The sequence below is a fragment of the Protopterus annectens genome, chromosome 3.part1 (assembly GCF_019279795.1).
Source record: "Protopterus annectens isolate FY-2018-M chromosome 3.part1, PAN1.0, whole genome shotgun sequence".
NCBI classification, from domain to species: domain Eukaryota; kingdom Metazoa; phylum Chordata; order Ceratodontiformes; family Protopteridae; genus Protopterus; species Protopterus annectens.
In genome coordinates, this window is record NC_056732.1 from 1,393,637,689 (window position 1) to 1,393,664,794 (window position 27,106).

At 41.2% G+C, this 27,106-nt stretch overlaps 1 protein-coding gene across 1 annotated transcript; it reads left to right on the top strand.

Moving 5' to 3' along the window:
* The first annotated feature begins 6,448 nt into the window (after positions 1-6,448).
* FTH1 (ferritin heavy chain 1) lies at positions 6,449-22,763 on the top strand. The gene is made up of 4 exons (XM_044067435.1): positions 6,449-6,764; positions 15,280-15,426; positions 16,066-16,191; positions 22,506-22,763. The coding sequence occupies exons 1-4, from the start codon at positions 6,663-6,665 to the stop codon at positions 22,656-22,658; spliced, it is 528 nt and encodes a 175-aa protein (XP_043923370.1). The 5' UTR covers positions 6,449-6,662; the 3' UTR covers positions 22,659-22,763.
* The last annotated feature ends 4,343 nt before the right edge of the window (positions 22,764-27,106 follow it).

The window sequence follows — 27,106 nt, forward strand, 5'->3', positions numbered from 1 at the left end:
TAGTATTATTTTGAGTACACTATTTTTAGCTAAGGATTTGTACTTTTTTTGTGGGACTGTCTCTAGACTGCCTTGTCTGACAGACATTTACTTTCTATTTTTAACTTTACTGCATTCATTTAACTGTAGTCTTTGCAGAAATGTATGTACTTATTGCAATGTAACTGTAAACCTGTGCGTTTCTGAAGTTCCATTGCGTTTTTGCTTCGGAACACTACTTTTAACAACTTACTTGTTATCTACTCTTTTTGGAAAAAATGTGGAACATGCCAAGGATATAATGGCTGTCCAAACTTACAGATCCTTGGGTTACTCTCCAGACATGGACCATCATATGAGTCCCATGGTTCTACCTTCCTCCAGACCCAAGAAAAAGAAATGTTACAATGGAGCCCTAGTCAACACAGTGGGCTTAGTCTGTGTCTCAGCTGCTGGTGGGTAACTCTACTGTGGAGATCATTCACTTTTTTCCCCCAGGATCCCTCCCTTCAGCCACTAAGAACCAAGGGTCAGACACATCCTCTGCAGCTAGTCATGTGCACTTAGCAGACATGGGAGAGACACTCTTGTTGGTCTTAGAGGAGGAAGTGGGGAATGCATCTCAGTGCAGCTGGGCTAAGAGACCTGTTCCCCAAGGTGAAGCTCCATCTGAAGTTGGTCTCCTTTTAGTGATGTCCCATGGAAAAAGAGACAGAAAGTTAAACCTTTATTGTCCTCAGGATCTACTTCTGTTGATAAGGAAGATTTTATTGGCTTTGCTCAGGTTCTGTTACATTGCAGGTATTTAAACCTTTGCATTCTAACTGGAGTTCTCATAAAAATTAAAAAATAAAAGATTTTCCTCACTTTCTGAAAATTCCCTGAATGTTGACCAGGGAATGGACTAGGAAAGAACATCCTTTGTGAATTCTTCCATTTTCCTCACTGTATTGCGATCAAGGAGTTAGTATATTTAAGTTTAGGGGGTGTGGGGGTTGCAGGTGGACTTGCCCCCCTGCAAAAATGTACAGGTAAGTTGTTCTGTGTTTTTATCACTTTTTCGGCAATTCATATCTTCGGCGATATGGTCTCAGCCATATCGTTTTTGGAGATTTGAACTGTTGGTGAAGTGATAGTGATCCATATATATATATATATATATATATATATATATATATATATATAGGTCTGCCATCAAAATGTCGTAAAACTGTTACGTGACCTTGGGAAGTTGCAAGGCACTCTTCCAAGGTGTTGTAACATTGATTTTTAAATGTTTGAATCCACAAGAGTGAGTGCTAGTGTGCATTCACTCTTGTGGCTTCGTCATTTTGAATGGAGATCCCATCCACTATAGTGGGGATCAGGAAATTTACCCTTTACCCTTTCCTTCACTGTAGTGTGATCTCAGAGTTTATATATATAAGTAGCAGGGGGTGTGGGGGTTGCAGCCCCCCACATGGGAATTCAGGGGGGGGCTTCCCCACCTGAAAAATGTTTGTAGCACATAATCAAAAGTGTAGGTAGTTTCGGTAAAGTCGACATTCCTGAGTTGTTGACTTTCCTTAATTTCCACTTTTGGTTATGTGACCATTCGGCAATTGGATTTTATGACATTTTGGGTCGCATAAGTGAACACTCGCACAAGTGAGTTGTGAGATTTTGAAAGTAAACCATGTGTGTGTGTGTGTGTGTGTGTGTGTGTGTATATATATATATATATATATATATATATATATATATATATATATATATATATATATATATATATACATATATGTGTGTGTGTATATGTGTGTGTGTGTGTGTGTGTGTGTGTGTGTGTGTGTGTATATATATATTTTAACACTATATTTTAAAGATGCTTAGCATCACATTAACATTACATTCATATTGAAAGGGAGCTTAAGCTTTCTGTTATCTACATTACCCATGGGTTTATCTTTTTTTGCTCCAAGGGTGTTTATAAAGTGTGTAGCTCCAGTAATAATCCATTGTAGATTGCAGGGTATTCACAATTTTCATTATTTAGATTCCTTATTCAGATGACTGACTTAACTTGCAGAATTGTTTTCAAAGTAGCAGGAGTCTCTTACTTGGGTAGGAAATCTCCTTATCAACTTTGGGTTTCAAGGGAGCTTAATAAAATCCTCTAACATTCCTTCTCACTGGACAGTGTTCATATGTTACTGTCTGGATACTTCTAGTTAGAAAGTAATTATTCCACAAGAAAATTCTAAATTTATATGTAGACCTTCTCCTGGCATTTCTATTCAGTCACAGGCTTTGACTAGACCATTTCTCAGAATTTTGGGGTTCATGACATCTATGACTTTTACAACTTTGCCAGAATATTATTTATTTATTTATTTATTTTACATTTGTTGACCGGGATAGTCCGACTGGATATATGTCCATTTTCAGTGGAGGCCCGGGGAGAAAAGTTCCAAGATAATAATACACATTGAACATTTAGTAAATGCTAGTTTCAGGCAGATTACAGTCATAAGCAATACCAGCATTTAGTACATATAGTACTAATTATAAAACACTTTAAAAGTTATGCATACATAACATTACATTCAGGTTTAAGACACATTGAGCAGCAGTTATATAATTGACCCTTCCTGAAATGGTGTGTTTCTGAAAATACTATGATCCCAGCATCTTCATCCCCTAACCCTTCAGATTCCTTTTATTTTGCTTGCATAGTGTACTATCTTAGTGGACAGACCAGATATCCATGAATTCAGGCCTCCTGTTCTCTCTAACAACAACTGCACGATCTGTAACTTCAGATGCATCATATTTCACATGGGGACCTGTATCTATGGGATTTAAATTGCAGGGTCTTTGGAGCAAATAAAAATATATAAATACTAAGGATATGTTGGCAGTTACGTATGCTTTCATTTCTCTCTATCATCTGCAATTCCCTGGCCTCTTCTAGTGACTATAGACAACACCACAGTTATTTGATACATATACAAAGGAAGGTATCAGATCCTATTCTCTATGCAGGCTGGCTATGGCATCTCTGAATATAGCATTTCAAAACATGTTCTAACCCTCCAAGCTTTCGGCATTCCACTAGAGCAAAATGTTATGACAGGCAAACTGAGCAAGACCAGGACAGAACCTCATGAATGAAAATTGAACAAGAGGATCTTTCCGGAAACTCCCAATGTAGAACTGTTTGCTTCCTTTTAAAACCAACATGAAAAACAAATTCTGCTCCAGGATTTCTTGTATTCAGGCATGGAAAACAAATGCCTTTTCATTCCCTTGCATGGGAATGTTTCTGTATGTATTTTTACTCTTTCCACTGATAACAGGGTAATTTGGAGGATTCAAAAGGACTGTCCAAAAATCATTGTGGTGACTCCCTTCTGGTCCGGGTAACAGTGGTTCTCCCTTCTTAAGGAACTCAGCAAGGGCAGTTACCACAAGTTTCCTAACATAATGGACATATTCACATAAGTTTTTTTTTTTTTTTTTGATACACCCCATCCTGAAACAGTTACAACTGTCTCCCTGGATTCAATTATCATACCTTTTCAGCATCTTCTTTTTTTTCTTAAGAAGTTTAGGAGGCAAAGAAGTATACTGCTAGGAAATCGTATGCTGGTGTATGGATAAGATTTTCTAGTTGGTGCCACACTTAGAACTAGGTCCCTTTGGGGGCTTCTGTAACAATGTTTTTGCAATATTTGTGTGAGTTACTATCCTCTGGTCTTTCTTACTCCTCAAACAAGGTTCATCTCTCAGTCATGACAGCATGTCTGCCCATGGATCCTCCCCTTTCAGTCCATTCTCTACTTAAGCTGTTCTTGAAAAGGGATTTGCATTTGTGTCCATTTACTAAACAGGTGGCACCTACATGGGATCTTAATTTTGTTTTGGAGAAAGTAACACTAGCTCTTTTTTGAACTTGCTCATCAGGGGGACTTAGGATCATATCTTAGGAATCTCTGACATCTGCAGAAAGGGCATCTGACATATATGAAATCATATATAATGACTGTGACATGAGAAACAGTATTTCAAAATTTTACAAAATATTGATAAACTCTAAAACAACACCCAAAACCTCATATTGGAAGTATATAACAAATGGACACTCAGTACAGTTAACTGAAGAGATTAAGATAAATATCTTATTATCGATAAAATATAAATCCTTTACACACTACTGAAAAGTTTTTAATTGGAAATGCTTGCACAGAGCATTCTTAACCCCAGACAGAATCAGTAAAATTAGTTCTTCCATAAAAGGAATATGTTGAAGATGTGAGCAAGTACACAATGCAAATTGGCACCACATTTTCTTTGATTGTGTTAAAATTAAGCCATTTTGGAATGGTATTAATAACTTTCTACAAACTTTATTTAATGAATCATTTTATTTAACAAAAGCTCTTGTATTATTAAATGTGAATTAAGGTCCTCATTTGAATATGTATCTAGTATGGACTATACTTGCAATTTCAAGGAAGTGTATAACAAGAAGATGGAATACAAACACAATACCAACTTTGGAAGACTTCTACAGCCTACTGAAGACCACAGCATTATTGGAAATTAAAATTAAAGAACTAAGAATTTATCCAGAGCCATTTATCAACAACCCTTGGGGAAAAGTCTTATCGTTGATTGACACTATACAATAATTGATAGACACTCTGATAATGGATTGGACATACTTATAAAGTAACTGTATACATTAAGATCTGTTATAGTGTCAGGCTAATGTAAATAATGTACATAGTTATTTAAGATGTTATGTATAAATACTATGGAATTCATTCAAATGTATTTGAAAAATAAAAAAAATGTTTTGGAAAAAAAAAAAGAAAAGAAAGGGCATCTGAGTTGCTGTTAGGGTAGGTCAAAACTATTTTGTATTCTATAAAGACGGGGTTTCCTTGAGAATAAATTATTCATTTAGGACTAAAGTGGTTACAGAGTTTAAGTCACGCTATCCATCTCCCTGTCTTCTTCCCAGAACATGAAAATTAGGGGAAAAGGATTCTTCACGCTTTGGTTATGCGCAGACAACTCAGGTATTATCCTGACAGAGTTAAATCCTTCAGAAAAGCTGAACAGCTGTTTATCTCCTCTGAAGACTATTCTTTTTGTTATTCCTACAATAATAAGACAGCTCAAGGCAGGGTCAAGACACATTATAACAGGGCCTTGGCTTCTTCTATGGCTTTTTGGAAAAAGGTAGACTCTAGAAGCATTCTAGAGGCAGCTACTTGGTACTTTTTACATTCTTTTTAAAATGCTATACACTAGATTATTTTCCAGGTCTGGAACTGGCTTTGCTAGGACCATTCTCCAGGAACTCCTTTACTCTCATCCTTCCTCCTCTCAAAAAGTTATTGCAGCAGTGATTTCATGAATTAATATAGTACTATTGTACAAGCAAACTTACCATAACAGTAAATGTTAGAATAAATCACTGTTGCAGTAGCCACTCCTTCCCTTCTTCCATCCCTTTTATTCTTCTATGCTCTATTACCAAGGTGAGGACTTTTATGCTTATACCTACCATTTTTTATTATGGCAAGAAAGTCCTGAAGATTTTGGCTCATGGACTGCTGTTTTTCTCCCTTGGGATCTTGTGAACCAGCAGTCTGGATGCATGAGGGTAGCTCAAGGCTTTGGAAGGCTGGCTAGATGTTTTATCTTTGACAGGATATAAAGCTAAGGCATACCTCTCAACTGTGCAGATTTTCGCCTCATCTGTTCCTTGTAAAATGTGTGGCTTTCGGGCAAATCAGTGAAGACTAAATTCAATAAATAATAATATTCATTTGAGTTTCACATTTCATATTTGCCGGAAAATGCATGCTAATGCAAATCCTGTAATTCTAGCAACTTTCTAAAATTATAAGAGCAATATGTAAAATCTATCCCCATTTTCAACCTGTATTCCCCCATTATTTTAGCTTTGCCCAGATTTCTTGTGCTAAGAGACTGAGAGGTATGAATTAAAACACTGATTTACTGGAACATCTACTATTATGGTAAATTTACTTACACAACTGTACTTTTTGCGTTAATACCTCTATGGCTTTGCTCTTCAGTCATCGGACACAAACCCTGTAGATAAGACTTGAGGACGAAGAACAGTTAAAGGAAGAGGATCTATTGAGAATGCAGCCTGGCCCCATGGAAGTAATATTTTTAAAATTTGATGTGGATTGTAGGACTGTTCCCAAGAGATTTCAGGGAAACTAAAATTTGGAATATTGTGGGGAACAATGTGGATAGGTGGAGTAAAGTCAACACTATATATATATATATATATATATATATATATATATATATATATATAATTTCTTTAAAGGGAAAAACATACGAAACATTACTATCTTTACTCCTTTCCAAAGGTTGTGTAGTAAACTGCCGCAACTCTTTACGCAGTGACGTCATATCGCTTGTTAGTGAAAAAGACGGAGAGGGGGCTATCTCTGTTAGATAGAGCGCGTTTGTTATAGCCCAGTCATACACTGTCTCCGGATTCCTGCTTCAACAGTGTTTGAACGGAACCCGCCGCCAGTCCTGCTGTATTGTGTGGATATTTTTTTTTTTACGATACCGAATATCTATATTGCTGTCAAAACTTCTACTAAACGGCATCTTTGTTGCTATAGTGAACCACCTAATTTGTCGTCATGGCATCTCAAGTGAGGCAGAATTTTCACCAAGACTGTGAGGGCGGTATTAATCGGCAGATTAATCTGGAGCTGTATGCCTCTTATGTTTATCTTTCTATGGTAATTAATTTGTAATCCTGCGAATGTTGAATACAAAAGTCCGCAGAATTTTTTGATGTGGGGTTTGGTTAAATATTAAAGGTATGTGTGCGTTCTTTACCGGTTTTAGGGGAATCAGATCAATTTGTCTGTTACCTTTTGTTTGTGGCCTGTGTGCTCGCGCGCTTTGGGCGCAACTACTTGCACTGCTGCATCAGTTTCTGATAAGATGCCGAAAAGCTAAGTTTCTGTGGAGCTTGAGTATCCCTGACGAAGCGGTCACCCTAGCACAGCTGTCAAGTTGGTGGCTTGCTTTTTAAGGTTGTGGCCCTTGTTAACAATAGGTTTATTTTGCACGTTATGCTGCATTACCGAATGTGCGGCTTGTAGACGTTTTAAAAGTCCTTTTACGTGCTGATTAAACTTCTGTCATTATTTAGCTAAAGGTCAATGTTTCTTTAGTTATCTCTTGCGATGCCCAGAAGTGGCTGTCAGAAATGAATGAATGGACAGCCTTTTTATTAACTAAGGCAAAAGCTGTGTGGAGGACTTAAAAATTTTGTGAAGGAGTCCTAATTTCAGACAATGTGTTGCTACAGTACACAATACATACTTTTGAGATTTGTCTTAAATGATGTGAAACCTGGTGTTCTGTTTTAAGGCTGGACTTGGGGCAGCTATTTTGTGGTCTTGCTGGACCTCCCCCCGTGCATTCTTAAACGATGGAAGAGCTTGGGATGTTTGAGGTTGAAAATGGGGGAAGGGTGATGGTATTCTTGCACAAGTGTGTACTACATGCTGTTCGTGTGTGAAATGCAACGCGGTTCTTGAGCGTAAAAAAATGCTTTTGCGGGCGAGTCTGCTCCAGAGGCTAGCATTAAACATCTTGGGAGATTTCATTAGTATTTTCCACGTGAGCAGGAAAGAAACTGAGAAAATGCTTTCCAATATGGATACTGCAACAGTAGCAATGCCACGTGAGCAAGTAGCTTGGTCCGGAGTTTGTCTGGTATGAGAGTTGGGTCTCTCATAGTGAAACTGTCTGAGAAATGAGCCGACTAGGATTACCACCTGTCCAACTTTGCGAGGGACGTTCCCTCTTTGGGGAGTTGTCCTGCAACAAAATTGTAAAATGGCACATGTCCTGAGATTTTGGAGCAGAATTATTTCCTATATTTTATGTAATAGTTGTATAAAAGTGCTTCTGTATCTGAAGCACCTGACATTTAGGTGATCTAAATGTTATAAGAAAAAAGTAAGTTCTGTCCTTTTGTACTGGCCGTGGGTATTTTTGGTCTGCAAAATCTGATATTTATATACCACAATTGTCCCTCTGGACATTTGAAAAGGTGGCAACCCTAGAGCCCACTATGTTTTGTATAATGACACTATTTAGTTTTAGGTGGAGCCAAGCTAACAATGTTTTTTTAAGTACTTTGGTTCCACCAGAGGAGATGGGACTTGTCGCAGGCTTGAACTGTTGTATTGTTTGTCGTCTCTGGAGTCCTTCCGTCTCCCTTTGCTTAATGTGTAACCGAACAGTGCGTTTTCCACTCTGCAGAAACTGGCGGAGACTCCTCAGTGGTCTCTGTCAAGCCACGTGCTTCATAACCATTTATGCAAGCCTGTTTTAGGAAACCAGATTCTTTGAGTAATATCAGGGTCGCTTCCGTTTTACACTGAAAGTCATTTGATGCCCCATTGTTAATGCACATATTTTGGGTGGTATTGTAAGTTGAAGTTTGACCCGCATTAATGACAACATTCTGTCCATCCGAAACGCAAAAAAAGGGTTGATTTATAGTAATACGTTTTGCAGAACAATGGAATAGTAAACCTAGCTGTCAGCCTTCCATATGTAAAATGAGTGGAACAAAATGGGCAAAATGTGGAACACGTAGTAACTGCTTACTAACAACTTCAACTAGGAAGGTCATATGGTTAAAATTTTAGTTGTACAAAAGATCTTTTAATGAATTAATTTCTATTTACCATGGATACCAGTTAAATTTTTCATAATTCTGAATGTGACCGACCTTTTAGTGTGGAACTTTGAGGAATATGAACTTTTTAAGACCCAAAATGAGGTACGCTCGGCTTCATGGAATAACAATGCAGTGCAGAATGGTGATTTATATAGCTGCAAAAATATTTTCATTCAAAGAAGTTTAACTATAGTAGCAGTTAAAGATAGGAGGCATCGAAAGATCAAGGAAGCATCGAAAGGTCAAGGAAGCATAGTAGCAGAAGGCAACAGGTGATTGTGATATCTGATAGAGTAGAGGTCTATACTGCACTACTGTAAAAATGCTCTTGGAAGGAAGTAGGTTGTGGTGAGTACAAAACTAGACTCAGTGTTGTGGAGGGGGGTAGTTGGATAGCAGGTTGTGAACTGTTGGTTTGCTTTTATGAGAAACTGTTTAAGGAACTGTAACTGTAGATGGTTCCAAAGACTGTTGGACTTGTGACTTGAAATTGTTTGCACTCTGCACTACAAGAAGATGCAAGACTTTGATGGTTTGAAATTTAGACTAGTTTGTGCAAGATGAACTGTTCGTAATTCACGACTCCTAAGTTATAAAGTAAAACTTGTTTGCAGCTCAAAGCTTTACTTTTCTGTGTTATGCGGTGTCATCATGTCTGAAAGGGTGTCTAGACCAGGCAGTTTATAGTTACCAATTGATCTGCTTTCTTTGTATGGCACTTTTTGTGTGTGGAGAGGGATGCCCATTTTAGTTAAATTTCAAAAAAATTCAAAGTTAAATGGACATGAGGAGGTGAAAGAGTAATTTTGAAAGAGGAAGTAAAGGCCATTGTTAAACTAGTGGGGGGATGAGTTGACTACTTGCATGTCAAGCCAACCTTTTCTGCTAAAGCAATCCTTTTAGGAGTTTTTGTTTTTGAAAGCTAAATAAAAATAAAATGCTAAATGACTGTTGGAAAAGTGGTGGGAAGCTGAGGAAGTAAATTTGTTAGATTGGTTGTCGGGGGGGGGGGGTTGCAGTAATTCTGGAAAGAGCCTGGAAATCATGATGGTAGTGTAGATATCTTTGTGGGCTGAATGCATGGTTTATGCAGAGCTATAGACTTAACAGCCCAACTTCACACCAAACATGTTTTGGGTTTAGTGGCAAGTGTTGGCAGAGTGGTCTTTGTGGTTGTACAGGTATTTTGTGAGGATTGAGCTTAGTAAAATATGTTTCATAGAAAGATATGAGAAGGAAAGGTGGAGAGAAAGTAAGACTTGCGTAGGCAGCAGTGAGGAATTGGGCAGTAGTAAAGATGGCTGGAACTGTGACATAAGGTGAGACTAGCTATTCCAAAAAACTTGAAAGAGTAGGACACGTGCTGATCAGTACAAATGTACATTGCCTTTAGAACAGGGACTGTTGCTGTTTAGCTTTACTCTTATTCATTGGCTGTTCACTGGTACTGAATCAGACTTTAAATTGTGTTTTCCTGGCAAACATACTTTTGATTAAAGCACTTTACTTGCTGTGTTTTCTGTATAATGCTTGAGACATGCATTTTTGAACATCCGCATTCTTTTGACACCAAGCTGTTTCACAAGCTACATGCAGTACTGTTTGAAAAATGCAAGTAGTTTCAGACCCATTGGTCTGAATAAGGTGGCAGCATAAGTTTTTTTGTAACAGCTTTCTTTTCAAAAAAGCTTGATACATCATTACATTTTGCTAATTAGTTTTCTGCGTTTATTCCATTAATAACATTTACTTGTATGTTAGTGCCACTTCATGTTTTAAATTCAGTAAATTCCTGGGTGTGTGGTGATAACATGGCTGGTGCTACCACCAGGTTCTGCTGTGCTTGCCTCTCCCTTGCATAAAATAAAACCAGCATTTTAAATAACTTGTCTTCACATTCATTCAGTTCATCCCAAATGAATATCCCTAACTACAGGGTGTTGTCAGCCACTGCTAGAGTTGTCCAGAGCCACAAATGCTTTTCTGCACTCTCTCAATGTTCAGACGTGGTCTTTATTGGAAAATTGACCTTGTAGTTGCCAATATAAGCTAGCAGCGTTTTGCTCTTGCAAGAAAATGCATGACACATTTTAATGTAATATGTAGGAATCTAATCACTTACAGGGATGAAGGAGAATTTCAAATTTTATGTTGGAATTAGATGTCTGTTCAGAAGGTACACTTTTCTTTTTGCAGTTCGAGGCTTTTTTTCTGATTCGTTGAAGGTATATTTTTTGCAGTTTTCACAGCTAGTTTTTGTCACAGTTTTAAATGGGCACGAGTAGTCTGGTATTACTATTTGGTTTTATCCAACTTTGTACCAAAGTGTGCAAGTCTTGGGAGTTAATATTTTGGTGTTTAAAGCTCTGGTGCTATATACATGTATGCAAAAGCTTCCTGAAACGTACCAAGTCTTCTGTCTCCAACATTGGGCCACCTTGGGATACACATTACATAGAAAGGTATGTGAGGGGGGAGCTGCTAGAATAGCAGAATCTGGGAAAAGGATTAGTACTAGGTAACTTCTAAGATTTCCTGAATGACAAATTACTGGGATGTAGCTTTTCGTAGATGAGGCATGGGTTAAGGCAGTGTTGAGTATAGCATTGGGTCATTAGTGTTTGGGATGTGTGTGTTTTTTTTTTTTTTTTTTTTTTTTTTTTAAGTGCACATACATAGAAGCCCTAACTTTTGAGCAAGTGCTGAGCTGTATGCTTAAACACTATTTAGCAGAAGCTTGGGCAGGGTTTCTTGACCAGTAACATATTTTCTAGTGGTCTTCTGGTGTTGCTGTGACTAGCTGCCTTTCTTGTGAGATGCTATCTGGTAAGTATTTAATACTATGAGCGACTGGAGTTCTGCTGTGGTGACCCTAACTGGGGGAAAAAACGAAAGTAGTACACAGTGGCTACAGCAAAGACCAGATTTGTGACACTTAATGAGCCACCATGGTACTGCTTGTAATAGCGGTCATGCATGGCAGAGTTTATGGATAAAGTATAGTTGTGTTAAATCATAACTAACAATAGGTACTGCAACAGTGAAGAGAAAGGTGGTGTTTACTATAGGGATCTCTCGCTTGGGGCAGCCCAATGTTTGGCCAGTATACAAAGTCTTTGTATGTTTGTGACATACTTCATATGCTCTGTGCACAGAATAGCGCAAGTGACATACAGATGCAGTTGTCCAGAAGTGAATTGCCCCAGTAGAGTGCAGTCTGCATAGGACAAAGCCTGTTCACAACCAGAAGGAAAAAGGGGTTGGGAGGGTGGCCTAATGGTTAAGGTGTTTGCTTTACAAACACAAGGTACAGGGTTTGAATCTCACAGGGAAGAACTGGCTAGGCTTAAAATGGTTCGCAAGGGCAGTTAGCCTAGTACTAATCTATAAGGGGAGACCCTCGGCCAGAAAGGAATCCAAAACGCAATCCAGAACAAACAAGGGGGTTGGAGGGAGTTAATACTGCAGTGAAAGACATTGTTATGGTAAGATTTTACACAACTGTAGATATTTTTATATCACTATTGTAATTTTATGTACTATGGGGAGGGTAAAAAGAAAAAGAATGAGGTGCAAGGCTGATGGCCTGCAATAAACGCTTACTAAAACCTACTCTGGCCCTAAAAACATATCCCACTTATAAAGTTTGGCAAAGGTATGAACTGAAGATAAAGTAGCAGCTTCAAAGATGGATTTGGTGTCCAACCCCTTGAAGAAATTGAGTCAGCAGCCCTAATAGAATGAGCTCTAGTAGAAGTAGACAGCGTTGCTCTGACAGAAGTAACCAAAAAAAGCTGTGGCTATCCAGGAAGAGACTGTTTGCTTAAACAACCAAACCCAGTGTCCTGGAATGAAAAGAGCTAGTCAGACTTGAGTGGCCTTGAATATCCAAGGTATGCAAGACCTCACTAACAGACTAGTAAGAAGGAAAAAAGGAAGGAGTTGTATTGACTCATTTACCACCCCGGGCATAAAAGGGTTAATATGAAGGGACGCGCTCAAAAAAAAAAAAAAAAAGCCAAGAGCCTGAAGCTCAAACCCTCAGCAGAAGAGCCAGCAAAGTCTTCAGTACAGTGTTGCAAAGAAGCAGAATCTACAGGCTCACAAGCGCCAGTTGGTATTTCGAAAACAAAATTTAAGGTCCCAAAGAGAGAATAGGCTTTCTTGGAGGCCTAAGATGCAGGATGCCTTTAAGAAATTGACCTCCAAGCGAGAAGACTGGTGAGGATCTGAGGGGAGAAAAGCAAACATGTTTGACAAAGGAGCCTTCATAGAGAAGAATAGACCAAGCCAGACTGGAGCATATTGCACAAATAGAGGTCCTGGTGCAAGCGTGGCAGCAGACAAATCTCTTCATTTGGACATGAAATTTTCTGGTTGAGGGTTTCCTTGCCTCCTGTAAAACCCTGAGCACATCCTCTTCTGAACTGCCTGAAAGGGATCAAAACCTTCCCACAAGTGTCATTTGAGTGGATGAAGCCCCTATCCATCTGGTGACTACCTTTGGTCAGATGCATTGAGGGCTATCTAGTGCGGTCTTAACCAAAAGAGTCCCTAGCAAGATTTTAGGAGTCCAGCTGAGTTTTCTGTAAGACTTGAGAAGGAAGCATGAAATATCCCCTGCCAAGGAAGTCTGTCTTCTGCTCCAGGTCTTATGGCACTCTAGAACAGAAGAAAGGGAACTGCCTCTTCAGAGGGGAGGCAAAAAAGATCTACCAGAGGAATACCCCACCAATGGACTGTCTCCAGAAATGTACCTCTGAGGCATCCATTTGTGAGCCTGTCTTGGACCTGCTGAAAGTCTGCCACTAGATTGAGCTTTGAAGGAATATAATGGAGTTAACTGTGAGCCACTTCCCAGGAGAGCAGGTTATTTTTGTCTCACTGCTTGATGTGCCATATCACTATAGTGTTTGTGTATACATGCAAGGGGCCTGGAAAGAACATGGAGTTGAAAAGCTTGTAGGGCTGGAATCTGAGCTCTCATCCTTTTGATATGTTCTGACTTCTGATGGGGGAGAAGGCAGAAACTGAACTTTCAGGTGACATGATGTGCAGATCTGTAGTTGAGGAAAAATCTGAATGCCTTGGAGCCTGTAAAAGCAATCACATGAGCTAAGCATTGTACGAATACTCTTTCAGAGTCTAGGCAAAAGGGCAAAGCAGACAACTGAAAAGAAGGGTGACTATGAGGGTAAGCATTTTTCAGATCTAACCCCCCCCCCCCCCCCAGGCCAGAAGAGGGTAACAGCCTGTTTACTTGGTTCACCTCTGTGGAAATGGGGAAGCTGTTGTAAACTTGGCCTGAATGTCCTCAGACAGACTTGAGATGTAGAATAGGTCAAGGACCCTTCATCAGTCTCTGAATCCTCCATTGAGGAATCTTCCCAGGGTCTTTTAAAAGGGGTAGAGGTGCAGGCACCAAAACTCTTGAGGTGGCTTCAGCCTTCAAGCCCGGAGTATACTCGCCATTCCCTGTCTGGATCCTTGGGGTGAACCGGAACATGCTTAAAGGGTGGTCTGCCTTAACAAATACTATAGGTTCTGACCCTTGGTCTGGTTCAGTAAGAGGATCTGGAACTTCCTCCCTGACCAGTATCTGCAGAATCTCTCTGGGACCCTCCAAGATCAACTGCAGTTTCCCCTCTACATCCTGAGCAGATGCTTACAAAGCCTGAGGACTTGAAATGGATCCATGTTTGCCTCCAGTGTTAAGCAGAGGATGTAGATTCTGAATAGTCTGTAGAACTTTTTAGTGGGACATTGGAGGCTGGACAGCTAAAGAATCTGTCCTGAGACTTTTTTTGGCTGCTGCCTTACTAGTGGGAGTGTCTTTGTTAAAGGATTCTGCCATGGTAACCTGGGCTAGCTGTTTAAGCTGTTGGGTAAATGACTAGGGAAGACTTAACTGCTTTTGGGTATCTTGGGCACAAACTCTTTACGGGCACTACTAGATGTATGGTTGTGGAAAGCACACAAACTACACCTTGCCTCCCACACTGACATTTTACCTTAGATGTCACTAACTCTAGGTAAGCAAAATAAGATGGCAAGAGCAAAGAGAAAAAAGGCAGGAAAGGGGAATGGGGGGGGGGGGTAAAGGGACACTTATCTGACTGCTAGGTAGTGAGCACAGCAACAAGACATTCAGAGTGAGGTGAAAATGGTGTTTGGACTGGTGGCAAAGCATCTGTGTCAGTCTTGTGCCTTTTGTCCTGTGCAAGAAGTATATGAGGTATACGACAGAAGTTCATAAGGCTTTGGTATACTGGCAGAGTGTCTGGCTGCTGTAATTGGGAGATGCCTATAGTAAAGAATACTGTAACAGTGATACAGAAGGATGTCCATAGTGGCTGCAGAACATCAAATCTGCTAAGAATTTGACCCCCCCCCCTCCAGAAAAGCATGGATTTTTAGCTTGGTACATTACAGAATTAGGCTAACTGCTTCCTCAATTGTCCTCTTACCCTCCCTAGGCCTCTCGAGAGTGGCTTTTCAGCGTGTGAAATACTGCTACAGAAAAGTTGACAAGTTTGTGTTTTGTTTTACAGTCGTACTATTTTGACCGGGATGATTTAGCACTTCACAATTTTGCTAAATTCTTCAAAAAGCAGTCTGAAGAAGAGCATGAGCATGCAGAGAAGCTGATGAAGCTACAGAACCAACGAGGTGGGCGTATCTTTCTCCAGGATCTTCAGGTAAGAGGACGTTGGAAGGGTTATGTTTAAACCACATCTATTTACAGAGTTACCCAACCATTTTACTTGGCAGCTAATGAACTACAAGCCACTTGCTGATGTTTTGGGGGTATTGAAGGAGGGATTTCTCCACTGCAAAATGGCTCTGAAGATTCATAAAATGCAGGGCACACTTTTAGATGCTGGGAAGTGATGTCTTCAGTATGAAAAAATGCATTCTGCACTTCTATAGCACTATGAACTCCAGTCTTCGTTTGAGTCTATAGAGACTGGATGTTGCATGTGATTGCTTTCCAGGTGGACATTTAATGTTTGCCCTTTGGCCCACAGATGGGGCTTGCTTGTAAAGAATAAACAAGTGGCTATTTAGTTAATTCCTGTTGTGCAGTGTCTTAAAAGAGCACATATGCATTGCATCAGCTCCTGGCTTTCACTTTGGTCATAAGCCAGAGTTGGGTCATTCATAGTTGTATAAAGGGCTGAATTTTTTCATTTTTTACTGAATGTTTTCTTAAATGTTTCTTACGTTTGCCTTTATATTATGTGCATTGTAGCTGTAGTGTCTTCTGTTCAGTCTGGTTTGCTTTTGCTGTTTTGTAATGTATACCTCTCTGAACTTGGTAAACTCTTCCTTTGCAGAAACCGGAGCGTGATGAGTGGGGAAATGGACTGGAAGCAATGGAATGTGCTCTTGCACTAGAGAAAACTGTAAACCAATCACTACTAGAGCTGCACAAGTTGGCATCTGACAAGAATGACCCTCATGTATGTATTTGAACTAGTATGAAGTTTCTTCATGTCTGGTAACCCTTCTAGGGTAGTGCAATTTGCTTGTGGGAGTTGTAAGAGCTCTTTGCATTTTAAACCAGTAAAAGGAGTTTTGGAAGGCTGTATAACTTGAAGCTGGATTTGTAACATCATTCATACTTATGGAATTCTCTCTGCCTGTCCAGTAAGGGATATATTGAGTGGCAGGAGTTTAAATGCAATGATCTTGTCCTTAAAGATTAGTAGATTAGAGGATACTGTAGACAACAACAAACTTACTCAAGTGAAACCCCTTGGATATCCCCTTGTAATAACCTGCAAGATGGTCATTAGTCCAGCTAAAAGTTCTGACAGTACTTTGATATGGGGAGACAAACTTGCATGTCACTGACACATTAAAACAATGTCGCTTCTTGTGTTTATGATGTGAGCTTAACATGAATGTAAAAAGTGTTTGGTTGCATGCTGAATGTAGGCCAGCAGAATCACATTTGAGTTGTGCTGACAAGCACCTTTTTAATGAGAGACTGAGATTTCAAAAAGCAATTACAGTAGTAAAACGCCCCCGACGATCCTTCCAACAAGGTGAAACACTTTGTACCTACTATAAATGTAGATGTTGTTCACTCTGCTGCAGTCATCACACATGGTTTATCCTGCCGTCAGGTGGTCCCGCAGTCGGCCAGAGTTCCAAAGTCTTGGTCCAGCATCAGTTGCTGTCGCTTCTTCCCTGATGTCAGTGCGCCAGGGGTATATAGTAAGCATCAGACGCTGTTTTTCTTGCCCCAGATGTCAGGTGCCCCCAAGTGGGTAAGCAATACATTTTGCTAATCAAAAATATACATATAAAATAAAAACAATACCTTCAGTTACCAGCAAATACACTTCAAAGGTTGTATAGGATAGAAGGGTATAGAGAAGTCCAGCTAGTTCAGAGGGGAGGGAGGGTAACCTGGACTGCAGCAGTGTGAACACTAACATCTACACTTATGGTAATTGTACTATGTTCATTATGTTACACAGCTGCAGTCATCACACTTGGGTTGAATCCCAAAGTGGCTGGTCTATAAAGAGTTAGGATTGGCTGAGGCCCTGCAGAAATGCGGTGGCAAATCCTGCTCTGGGTTTAGAGTAAAGAGGCAGATGGTAATGCTTGGTGAAGGTGTGCACTGAACTCCAAGTTGCAGCCTCCAAAATTTCCTTGGTAGGTACTCCTCTGAGAGGCTGCTGAAGTGGCTGTTGCCCTGGTGGAATGAGGCCTAATGTTGTTGGGGACTGATTTTCCATGCTGTGTGTAGCAGTACTGAATACAGTGTCCTATCCATTTGGATATAGTTTGAGATCCTTGCCTTGTGATCCTGCAGCATATGCTACAAACAGTTGATCAGTTTTCCTGAAAGCTTTTGTTTTGTCAAAGTAGAAGCATAGCTGCCTGTGTATGTCCAAAGAATGCAGAAGTTTCTCCCCTTTATTTTGGGGGTTTGGATAAAAAGTAGGCAAATGGATGGTTAAGAGCCACACTAGATACCACCTTTGGCATGAAGGTAGGCTTTGTCCTTAAAGATACCCTATCCTGATGAAAAATTATAAAAGGTTCCATTGCCATTAATGCCTGTAGCTCTGACTCTTTGTGCTGAAGTTACTGCCAGGGGCACAGCTGTTTTCCATTTAGATCATCTGTATTGGCTGGCTCAGAAGGTGGTAGGGTCAGTTTTTCCAAAAATGAAATTGAGGTCCCAAGTTGGTGTTGGTGCTCTCCGGGGTGGTTTTATGTTTTTAGCCTAGCCCCTCTGAGGTACTGCTTTAGGTCCTTGTGCAGAATTTTTGTATTTGGCAATTTAGAAGGGAGGCAATGGGCATTCCCGTTTTTTGTGTTATGCTGAAGATTTATGGATTCAATTTCTATTTGTGAGGGTCCATGATATTTCTGCTTCGGTAGTCTGCCAGAGTATTTTCCTTTCCTGGCAGGAATTGTGCTTGCAGGTGAACTTGGTACGTTAGAGCTGTTCCACAAGGTTATGGCTTGTCTGCATAGGGGATAAGAATGAGTGCCCCCTTGTTTTATGTACCACATTACTGTGGTGTTCTGTCTTTAGTAATAGTTGTCCTGGATGTAGAAGGTCCTTGAAAGCTTTTGGGGCATTTTGAACAGCAACCAACATCTCTTTGATGTGAAGATGCATCTGGTCTGTGGTCCACTTGCCCTGAATGCATGTTCCTGCCATGTGTGCTCCCCAGGCGTAATCTGAAGCATCTGTTTGCCTGGCTGTGGGTTGGGTAAAAGGCTGACCCTTGTTTAGGTGACATGCCTGTGCCCACAATCAACTCCTGTTGTAGGCAGGGAATTATTGGAATTACTGCTTCTAGACGGAGACTGTGAATGTGAAGTCCAAACACTTTAGGTACCATTGTAATTTCCTCATATGCAGTCTGGCATATGGTATTAGTCGTATGCAGGATGCCATGAATCCCAGGGCCTGCAGAATTTTTCTTGCAGGGAGATGGGACGTTTTTGCCAGTATTTGAAAAATATTGAGTTTCACTTTGTCTGGCGTGAGGTAAGCCATCTGGGCCGTTGTATTTAAGCTGGCACCCAGGAATGTAATCTGAGGGCACTAGTTTTGACTTTTTGTTTACTGTGTACCCTAGAGAAATTAGCAACTTTTTCACAAACTCCAGATGCTGTAGAAGAATGTCCTTAGTCTCTGCTTGAATGAGGCAGTTGTCCAGGTATGGATATATTTGAATTGCTTTTTGTCTGCAAAATGCAATTGCTGGTGCCAGGCACTTGAAGACCCTGGGCGCAGTAGATAAGCCAAAGGGCAGTGCAGAGAATTGGTAGTGCATTGTACCAGCTTTGAATCTGAGGCATCTTCTGCAATTTTTTGTCTGATAGGGACATGCAGGTATGCCTCTGAGGTCCAGAGTAACAAGCCAAGCCTTCTTGCCCAGCATGGGTAGAAGCTGCTGTAATCTCAACATTTTGAAGGAATATCCAGTTATTCAGAATTGAAAGTTCCAGATAGACCTCCAGGCTTTGTCCTTTCTGGGTCCAGTATAGGCCTCCAGGCTTCATCCTTTCTGGGGACCAGGAAGAGTCTTGAGTAAAATCCTTGTTGTGGTACTTTTGTATAGCTCATGTCCATTAGGGCAGCAATTTGTTTTTGTGCCTCTGCCCATTGACTTTGGCAGGTCTGGCATTCTCTTTAGCTTTGGTAAAGTATGGAAGTGGAGTCCAACCTTGAGATGCAATATTCAGGACCCATTTGTCTTGGGTGATTGCCAGTTTTGAGAAAAAAGTGCTAGTTTTCCCCCAAGGGGGCTTCCAGAAGGGATGTGCTTGGCATATGCAAAGTCATTGTGACTGTTTCCTGTAAGGTTGAGACTTGTCCTCACCTCCTTTGGGTTGAGGTGCCCCACTGTCATTGTCTGAGCCTTGGGGTTGATCTGCCTCTTGGGTGTCTGTATCTGCCCCTCTGTGGCCTGTCTGACACTGGAAAGGACCAATTTTTTGTTTACCAATTTCTGCTAAACCAAGGTGGCTGTACCTGTAAGAAATCCTTGACTGTTTGTATAGATTTAGCTTTTTCTTTAACACTTCTGCTTTAACACCAAACAAGGTGGTATGTTGTAAAGGAGCATCCAATAACTTTGCCTTAACATGTTCTGGTAAAATCTGTTCTTTTAACCAAGCATGTCTTCGAATAACAGAACCTGTAACTGCAGCTCTACAAGAGGCCTCTAAAGAATCAGCCACATTGCAGAGTTTTCCCACCTGTTCAACTGCATGCAATAAATCCTGCATTTCTTACAATCAGGAGCTTCTGAGCTAGCAAGCATTTTCTGTTTTAACTGAGCCATTAAATATTGTTGGTACGTAAGCATGTGAAACTAGCAATTTAGAGCTCTTACTGCTAAAGTTGCAGACTTGTATACTTCCCCATCTATCCAAAGCTCTGGAATCTGGGTACTTTTTTTTTTTTTTTTTTGGCAATAGAAGCCTTAACCCCTTTTGGACCCTGGGAAATAGATTTTGGATCAGCAGAAGGCTTTTTGTAAAGAAACCTGGGACTCTGATACCCATCTGGCTTGGCTGGAGCAGGGGGCAAAGAGTCCAGAGAAGCTAGATTTAGAGAATACATCATCCACAATGTCTAGCACAGGTGGAATAGCCAGGGGCCTGTGCCGAGGCAATAAGAAATCCCTGAGCCTTTTCTTGGAGTCTGAGTATTCCTGACTTTCCCAGTGGAAATGTTCCCTCATGGTATGTAAAGTTTCCCCAAAAGAGTAATCCTCAGGAGGAGAGGCTGAAGGGATAGATTCCTCAGCATCAGTCCTCCTAGGGGAGTAAAAGAGTATCCCTGGTCTGAAGAGGAATCTGAGGAAATTGAAACCTGATCAGAGGAGTCGGTCTGTATCCTGCCTAGGCCTTTTCTTGGGAGGGGATCCCCTAATTAGAGTAATGAGGTCTTCTAAGCATCTGTTTCTTGGGCATGGAGGACTGTCCAGGAGAATGCTGTACTTGTTTCTTTGTCTTTAATGGTACCTTTGTCTTAGCTGTTTTAATGGCAAGTTGTGAAGGTCTGTAAACGCCCTCAGAAGCCAGTGCCTGTTCAGTGGCTCCGGACCCATCTGAGGGATTAGTTTCTGTAGGCCCAATACCTTGAGTTTCCAGAGGCCTAGTTGTCTCCACGTGGGAGTCTGAGGCGGCCTGTGGCTCTTGAGGTAGCTGGTGTCGGGGGCTGCGAAAGCACCTCACTGAGAACAGACGACTGGCCTAGAAGAGGTTTTGTCTGTTTTGGACCTCGGATGCCTGTCTTTATCCTTGTCTTTGCGTTTTTTTCGGAATTGCGGCCGTCTGTTGATCCGACAGCATAGTTTAATTGAACCTTCAGCCAAAGTAGTGCAAAGCAAAATCAGAATGTCTTTTTATAGTGCGTTTGTTAAATCTAGCACAAAATCGACAACTAATGACGATCAGGGCCTAGGCATGGAATACAGTAAGAGTGGAAGTCCTTATGAGGTATTTGCTTCCCACAAGAAATGCATTTAAACTTTTTCTGACATCGGTCTGAGGCAAAAAAGTTTCCCCAACGGGGTACTTGGCTTTATTGAAGACTTCGGATCTGAAATTCAACTTCGAAAATCTCAGGAGTCTGCCGACCGGCACTTACTGCTTCTGCTTCGGGCACCGCACTGCAAGAAAGACTGAAGAAAATGGCATCTGCATATTATATACCCCTGGCACACTGATGTCAGAAGTGACAGCAACCGATGCCAGACCAAGACTTTGGAACTCTGGCCGACTGCGGGACTGCCTGATGGCAGGATAACCCAAGTGTGACTTCAGCGGTGTAACACTAAACATCATGCTGTTATGTAGACACTGACGTCAGTTTCTCATTTGCTGTCCCCACCCCCAAAAAAATCCATTGGTGTGACAGGTGGAGTAACACATATTGATTGTTTCTTGGTTAATGTATTGTGGACTGTACAGTAAAGTTACAGCCTTTGACCACAGTACATGTACTACTGCTTTCTAAAAGCCTGCCAGATGCTAGGGTCTTGCAAGGAAGCACTAGAATTTCAAAAGCCAGCACACCAGATAGTAATCTAAGCCCTGCTCCCATCCAGAATGCAACTGTATTGTAACTCTTGATACAGTCTAGACTTGTTTACCCCCATACATTTCACAAATGTGAAATAGTGGGCAGACCACACATGTGGCAATCTGCTCCAAGCCACAAAACATTTCTGTGTACTCCTGCCATCTAGACTTTGGAAAGCTTTGCAGACATCTGGCCTGTGGGCTGGGAGCATTAAGAACCCTGGATTAGTGTTTTGGTAATCTGAGAGGAATTGCTACTTTCTGCAGAGGCATTTTTTGAGTAGAACACTACTAGAATGTACCTTGCTGTAGTAGTGAATTTGTTTTTACTATAGCTCCACTTGGTAAAGGAGAATGCCACTTGTTCCATAGTTGTACTTGTAATTTCCTGCAGCACCTCTGTCTTTTGGTGGTTTGGTATGGAAGACTTGCTACTTGAGACTTAAGTGAGCACTGTTTTGAATTTGCACCGAGTTTACCCGTAGTGGTATTTTTGCACTAATATCTGTTAGATGCTGGAGGGTACCTAAACTTGCTGTTATGGATCTGTATGTGCTTTCAGTAGGGCTGTATTCCCATAAACTTAATTATAATTTTGAATGTATAACTAAACTTGAGGTTTAAGTCAAAGCCTGAATGTCTGAAAAATCTAAAGTGACTTATTTAATGAAGCATTTTAACTCTATACTTTTTCCTCCACTAGCTTTGTGACTTCATTGAAACACACTGCCTGGATGAGCAGGTAAAATCCATCAAGGAACTAGGAGGATTTGTAACCAACCTTCGAAAGATGGGTGCACCTCAGAATGGTATGGCAGAGTACCTGTTTGACAAACACACATTGGGATCCAGTTAAATCTTGACAGCATCTGGACTGAACTGTTATGAAGACTGACTGTTGAAGACTGTTTATCACTTCATTTGTGAACTGACACATAGCCATTAAAATTTGTTTGGAATATTTGTGTAGTGAATTGAGTGATAAAATTGCTGGTTAATGTTGCATGAATTGCTGATGCACCTTTTTTTCTGTAGGTGTTAAACTTGGTGCAGTGGTTAATTTTAGCTTCTGCAGTAACTACTAGGATTTGAGGAGTGGGCTTTGGTCCCAATCAAACTTCCCAGGCTGCCAGCTTACCTCCTGTTCTATAATGTACTTCATTGTGCCTTTCTAGTGGCTTGCTGCACCCCCTCCCCCAAATGGGTGTCAAGTTTACTTAGCACTTCAGTTATTGGGGCTAGTTGCTTAACCCTTTTTTGTTTTGCTTTATCGTATCTGTTGTAGGCTTTTCAGTCCATTTGCAGCTCATCTGCTTAACTTTGGAGCTGGCAGTATGTCAACTTTGTTTCTTCTCTGCCCTTTCCTCTTGTTTCTTCACCTATTCCATAATCTCCAGTGCATCTGTGGATTTCCACTTCAGTAGTCTGTTCCATTTATTCAGTCCTCTTTGACATGGCACAACTAATGTCTGGTCTACTGATTTCAGGTAAGAAGGGCTCAATGTTCTCTAGTCCTTGGTGGTTATCCCTTTCCTTCAATCTTTCTGGTGGCTCTTCATGCAGTTCTGGAAGCCCTGCAGAGAAGTGCTTAAGGTAGTCATGGTAGCAGTTTTCTTTAAAGATGCAACATCCTTGCTCCCAGTGCCTACTTGCATTGCAATCTGTAACCAGTGCCTGTAGTTTTTGCTATATGCAGGTATTGCGGGCTAACAGTAGGAAGCTGCGTATCACGTGATGTACTTGAAGACTCACCTGTTATCGATCAGGTTGTCTTACAAGCGGGAGACAGAGCTGCAGTTTAGGAGATGAGTGGCTACTGTGGTTGCCAGCTGTTTGAGGTGCATTTGGTAGTGTAGATATGCCAGGTAGCTGCTGTGCCATTTCCTCAGTCGGGGGGTGGGGGTCTCCTCCTCCCTGTGTCCAGTGGGCTTGGCTTGCCTGTTAAGCACCCTTTTCAGTAATCGCCTCCAAGCCAAGTGAAGTTTGAACCTCTACTCCTGACTTGAGTAGTCATAACAGTTGGTAGCTTTAACCACCAGGCAGTGTATATTGTGAGTGTATCTTAGTTATGACTGCAAGTAGAAGCTAAGCATTTGAGCAGTCTGAATTGAAGCTGCTTAAATGACTTGGACTGCTTTTGCGTTACCAAAGATTTGCCATTTGCTACAGCTTTAGGATGGATACTTTGCAGGTTGAAACAGTGCATTTTAAAAGGGCAGTAGAGTCACATTTGAAACTGCTAGAAGTGATGCTAAAGATATCTCAGGGTGTGAATAGCTTTGATTGAAAACAAGGCTGTTGAGCAAAGCAGACTGGAGAAATGTAGACAAAGTACATATCTATATTTTATGGAATTAAACTTGTGACTGGGAGGTGTGTAAAGAGCCATGATGCCCAAAGCTTTCTGGAATTTCAAGAAAACCTAGTGTAGTTGTAAGCAGTGTGAGTATCCATGGAATGTTGCTGGATAGGTGCTGTTTCTGAGGTTAATGACTTCACTATGCCTCAGCTGCATTTTCGGAAGTCTGAAGCATGGTGCAGAGTGCATTTTATCAAGGTTCATATGAGTGTCCTAGTCAGTTAGGATTGAATGAGTTGGTTACCCCTCTGGCCTATACCTGGTGAAACTGTCCCAGACAGGTGTGTCCCTGGCCCTGAGTAGTATTCTACCCTTACCCGGGATGATCACTGTAAACTTCAGTTGGCTAATTTCTGGTATCTGTCTAGGGGAAGCCAGCATCTTACAGCCTGGGAATATGGTAAGTCCTTGCTGCCTTGCTAGAGATGTCTGCACTTGTTACCCACAGGCTTTCGTTTACTGTCAAAAGGCCCTTGCCTCACTCATAGTACCTTATTTTAGGCAGTGTCAAACTCAACCTAACGGTTTAATAAAGAAGCTCAGGTTTGTGCTGTGCTGCTTAATGCTAGGAGTTCAAACGTGAAGCTTCATTATATGGAAGCACTCCTCACCTAAGAATGCTGATGTCCTTTGCACTTTGGTTCAAGGCTTCTGAGCACCCTGGCCGTACAAGGCTACAATGCCTTCCACACATTCGGACCTCAATGTGCGTGAAGAAAAGGTGGTGTATCCATTAAAACCAAATGCACTTGAGACTGATCAAACAGCAGGACTCTGTCAAACTACTCCATGTTTAGTTAACTGTTGGAAAGTAACCTACTACATTGCGAGCTATAGATCCCCCACTATGAACAAGGATAAGTGCACAACCTACCACTGTTTACTGGAATCCCTTACCATACAGCCCCACACCTTATTTTACATGAGCAAAAATGCACTCTCCCAGAGGTTCCTGGGCTTTTCCACACGTGCTGTGGAACAGATGGTCTGCACCTCCACTAGGGCCCTCGCGTCACTATTTTCCCATGTGTGATGCCCTGCCTGCTGGTTGGGTCAGCACAAATCAAAGTAACTACTGGTGCTGACATCCTCACAAGAACAAAAAAACACAAGTGCATAAACTAGATCAAAACCAGGTCTTTCCATAAAAAAGCCACCTTGGTAAACAAGTATGTCGCAGATTTATATAACCAGAGGAAGAAACTTGCGCAATAGGGATATCCTAAACAAGAAAATCCTAAAATCAAGTCTTCTAAAGTTACGAAACTAAAATCCTATCCCTAGCCAAGGATAATCCTTAAGGCTTTCTTTTAACTGTATCCCAAGTCTAAAAGGAAATGCCCAGTTATGTACCAAACTGTAGGTGGGATCACCTACTGCACAGGAAACTATTGCCAACCTGCTAGCTGACAGTTACCTTTACTCACCTACCATATCCCAAGGCATACCTGACACCAGCTCTCTGCCTAGTATCTCGAAAGCAGATAATTTCTGCACTCGCTAAGGCCAAAATCCTGGCTTCAGTGGGACCAGATAATCAGTTTTACAAAATCTAAAACTAGGCCTAGTGGGCACATTTGGCCCTCTTTAATAGTAGCTTGAGAACTGGCTGTGTCCCTGCAGAATCAACAACAGCAACAGTGTCCTCCTTTGGGCAGGGGGATTAATCAACTGACCCTGGGAACTACAGACCATCAGTTATTCAAGGCCATGGAAAAAAATTGTCCTGTCCTTTTTATCAAGGATGTGACCTCAAAGCTGTACCCAACCCAGTTTGGCTTTAAGGGTAGCTCATGCTTACTAAACCTGGTGGATGACAGTGCGTCTCCAAAGTCATTGACAAAGGTACGGCTCTGTGCACTCTACCTTGTCAAGACTTTTGGCAGTTCCCCACTCTGGCATTGCAATCCACCTCCACCAGTAGACTCCTCACCAATGGAATACCACAGGGGTTTGCTGGGCCCCTTACTGTTTGGTATCTATTTCTCAAGTCCAGGCCAAAGCCGACTAACTTTTTGGCTCGCCAAGTTTGCTGATAAGTCATGGGAGTCTCCCAAATGTGTCAACATATTACAAGGACTAACTAAAGAAATTGTTGCCAAAGCCGTGGTCTAAAACTAAATGTCAAATGCATTATTGCCTTCAGCAAAACAGGAATTCCTAACAAATTACAGTATTGAGAGCACCCCCCTGAGTTCCAAACCTGTGATGCGGGACTTGGTCAAAGTTCAGATTGCTATCAATCTGTGTTCCCAAGTTTCCACAGTGGGAAGGAAAGTCACCTATGTAGCACACCTCATAAACAAGGGCATTGCATCCAGATCAAGGGATGTTAAACTCCACTGTAATCTAGATTATATTGCAGCCTTTTGCTTGTACCATGCCAGAAACCTGCAGCTGCTAGAGACACCTGAGGTTTCTCACTAAAAGTATAGGGACTCTACATGGATAGGCTGCTGAGAGGTGACTTGTCTGGTCTATAGGGCTGTCTCCAACCATGTCCTAATGGAAATGCTGTCCTTGTCAAATGGCACAAGATTCACTCACTGTAGGATCTCAACCTAGTTTGTGACTAACAGTGAATACTGGAGAGAGTCTGCCAGAGACTGCCTCAGGATTAGACTTCCTTTTCACATAATAGAGTGCCTCATTGACTCAGTTCAGACACTACCAGGATAATTTGATGGGAGAATTCATTTTTCCCTTGGTGACACCCATGTCCCTTGTGAACAGGGGTAGCTGGTGGATAATCACAGACCCACCCTTTGTAAAACTTTGTTCTACGAATTGCCCAAAAGAACAAATGGGGGTATTCGGGATTAACATGGTTAAGCTTGTAAAGGCTCCAGGGCCACTAACCTATGAACCTATAACTCTTGCATTTTTCATGCAGTATAATAACGTGGCAACGAGTGTAGTGTAGCCATTCAGCCAAAAAGGTGCTG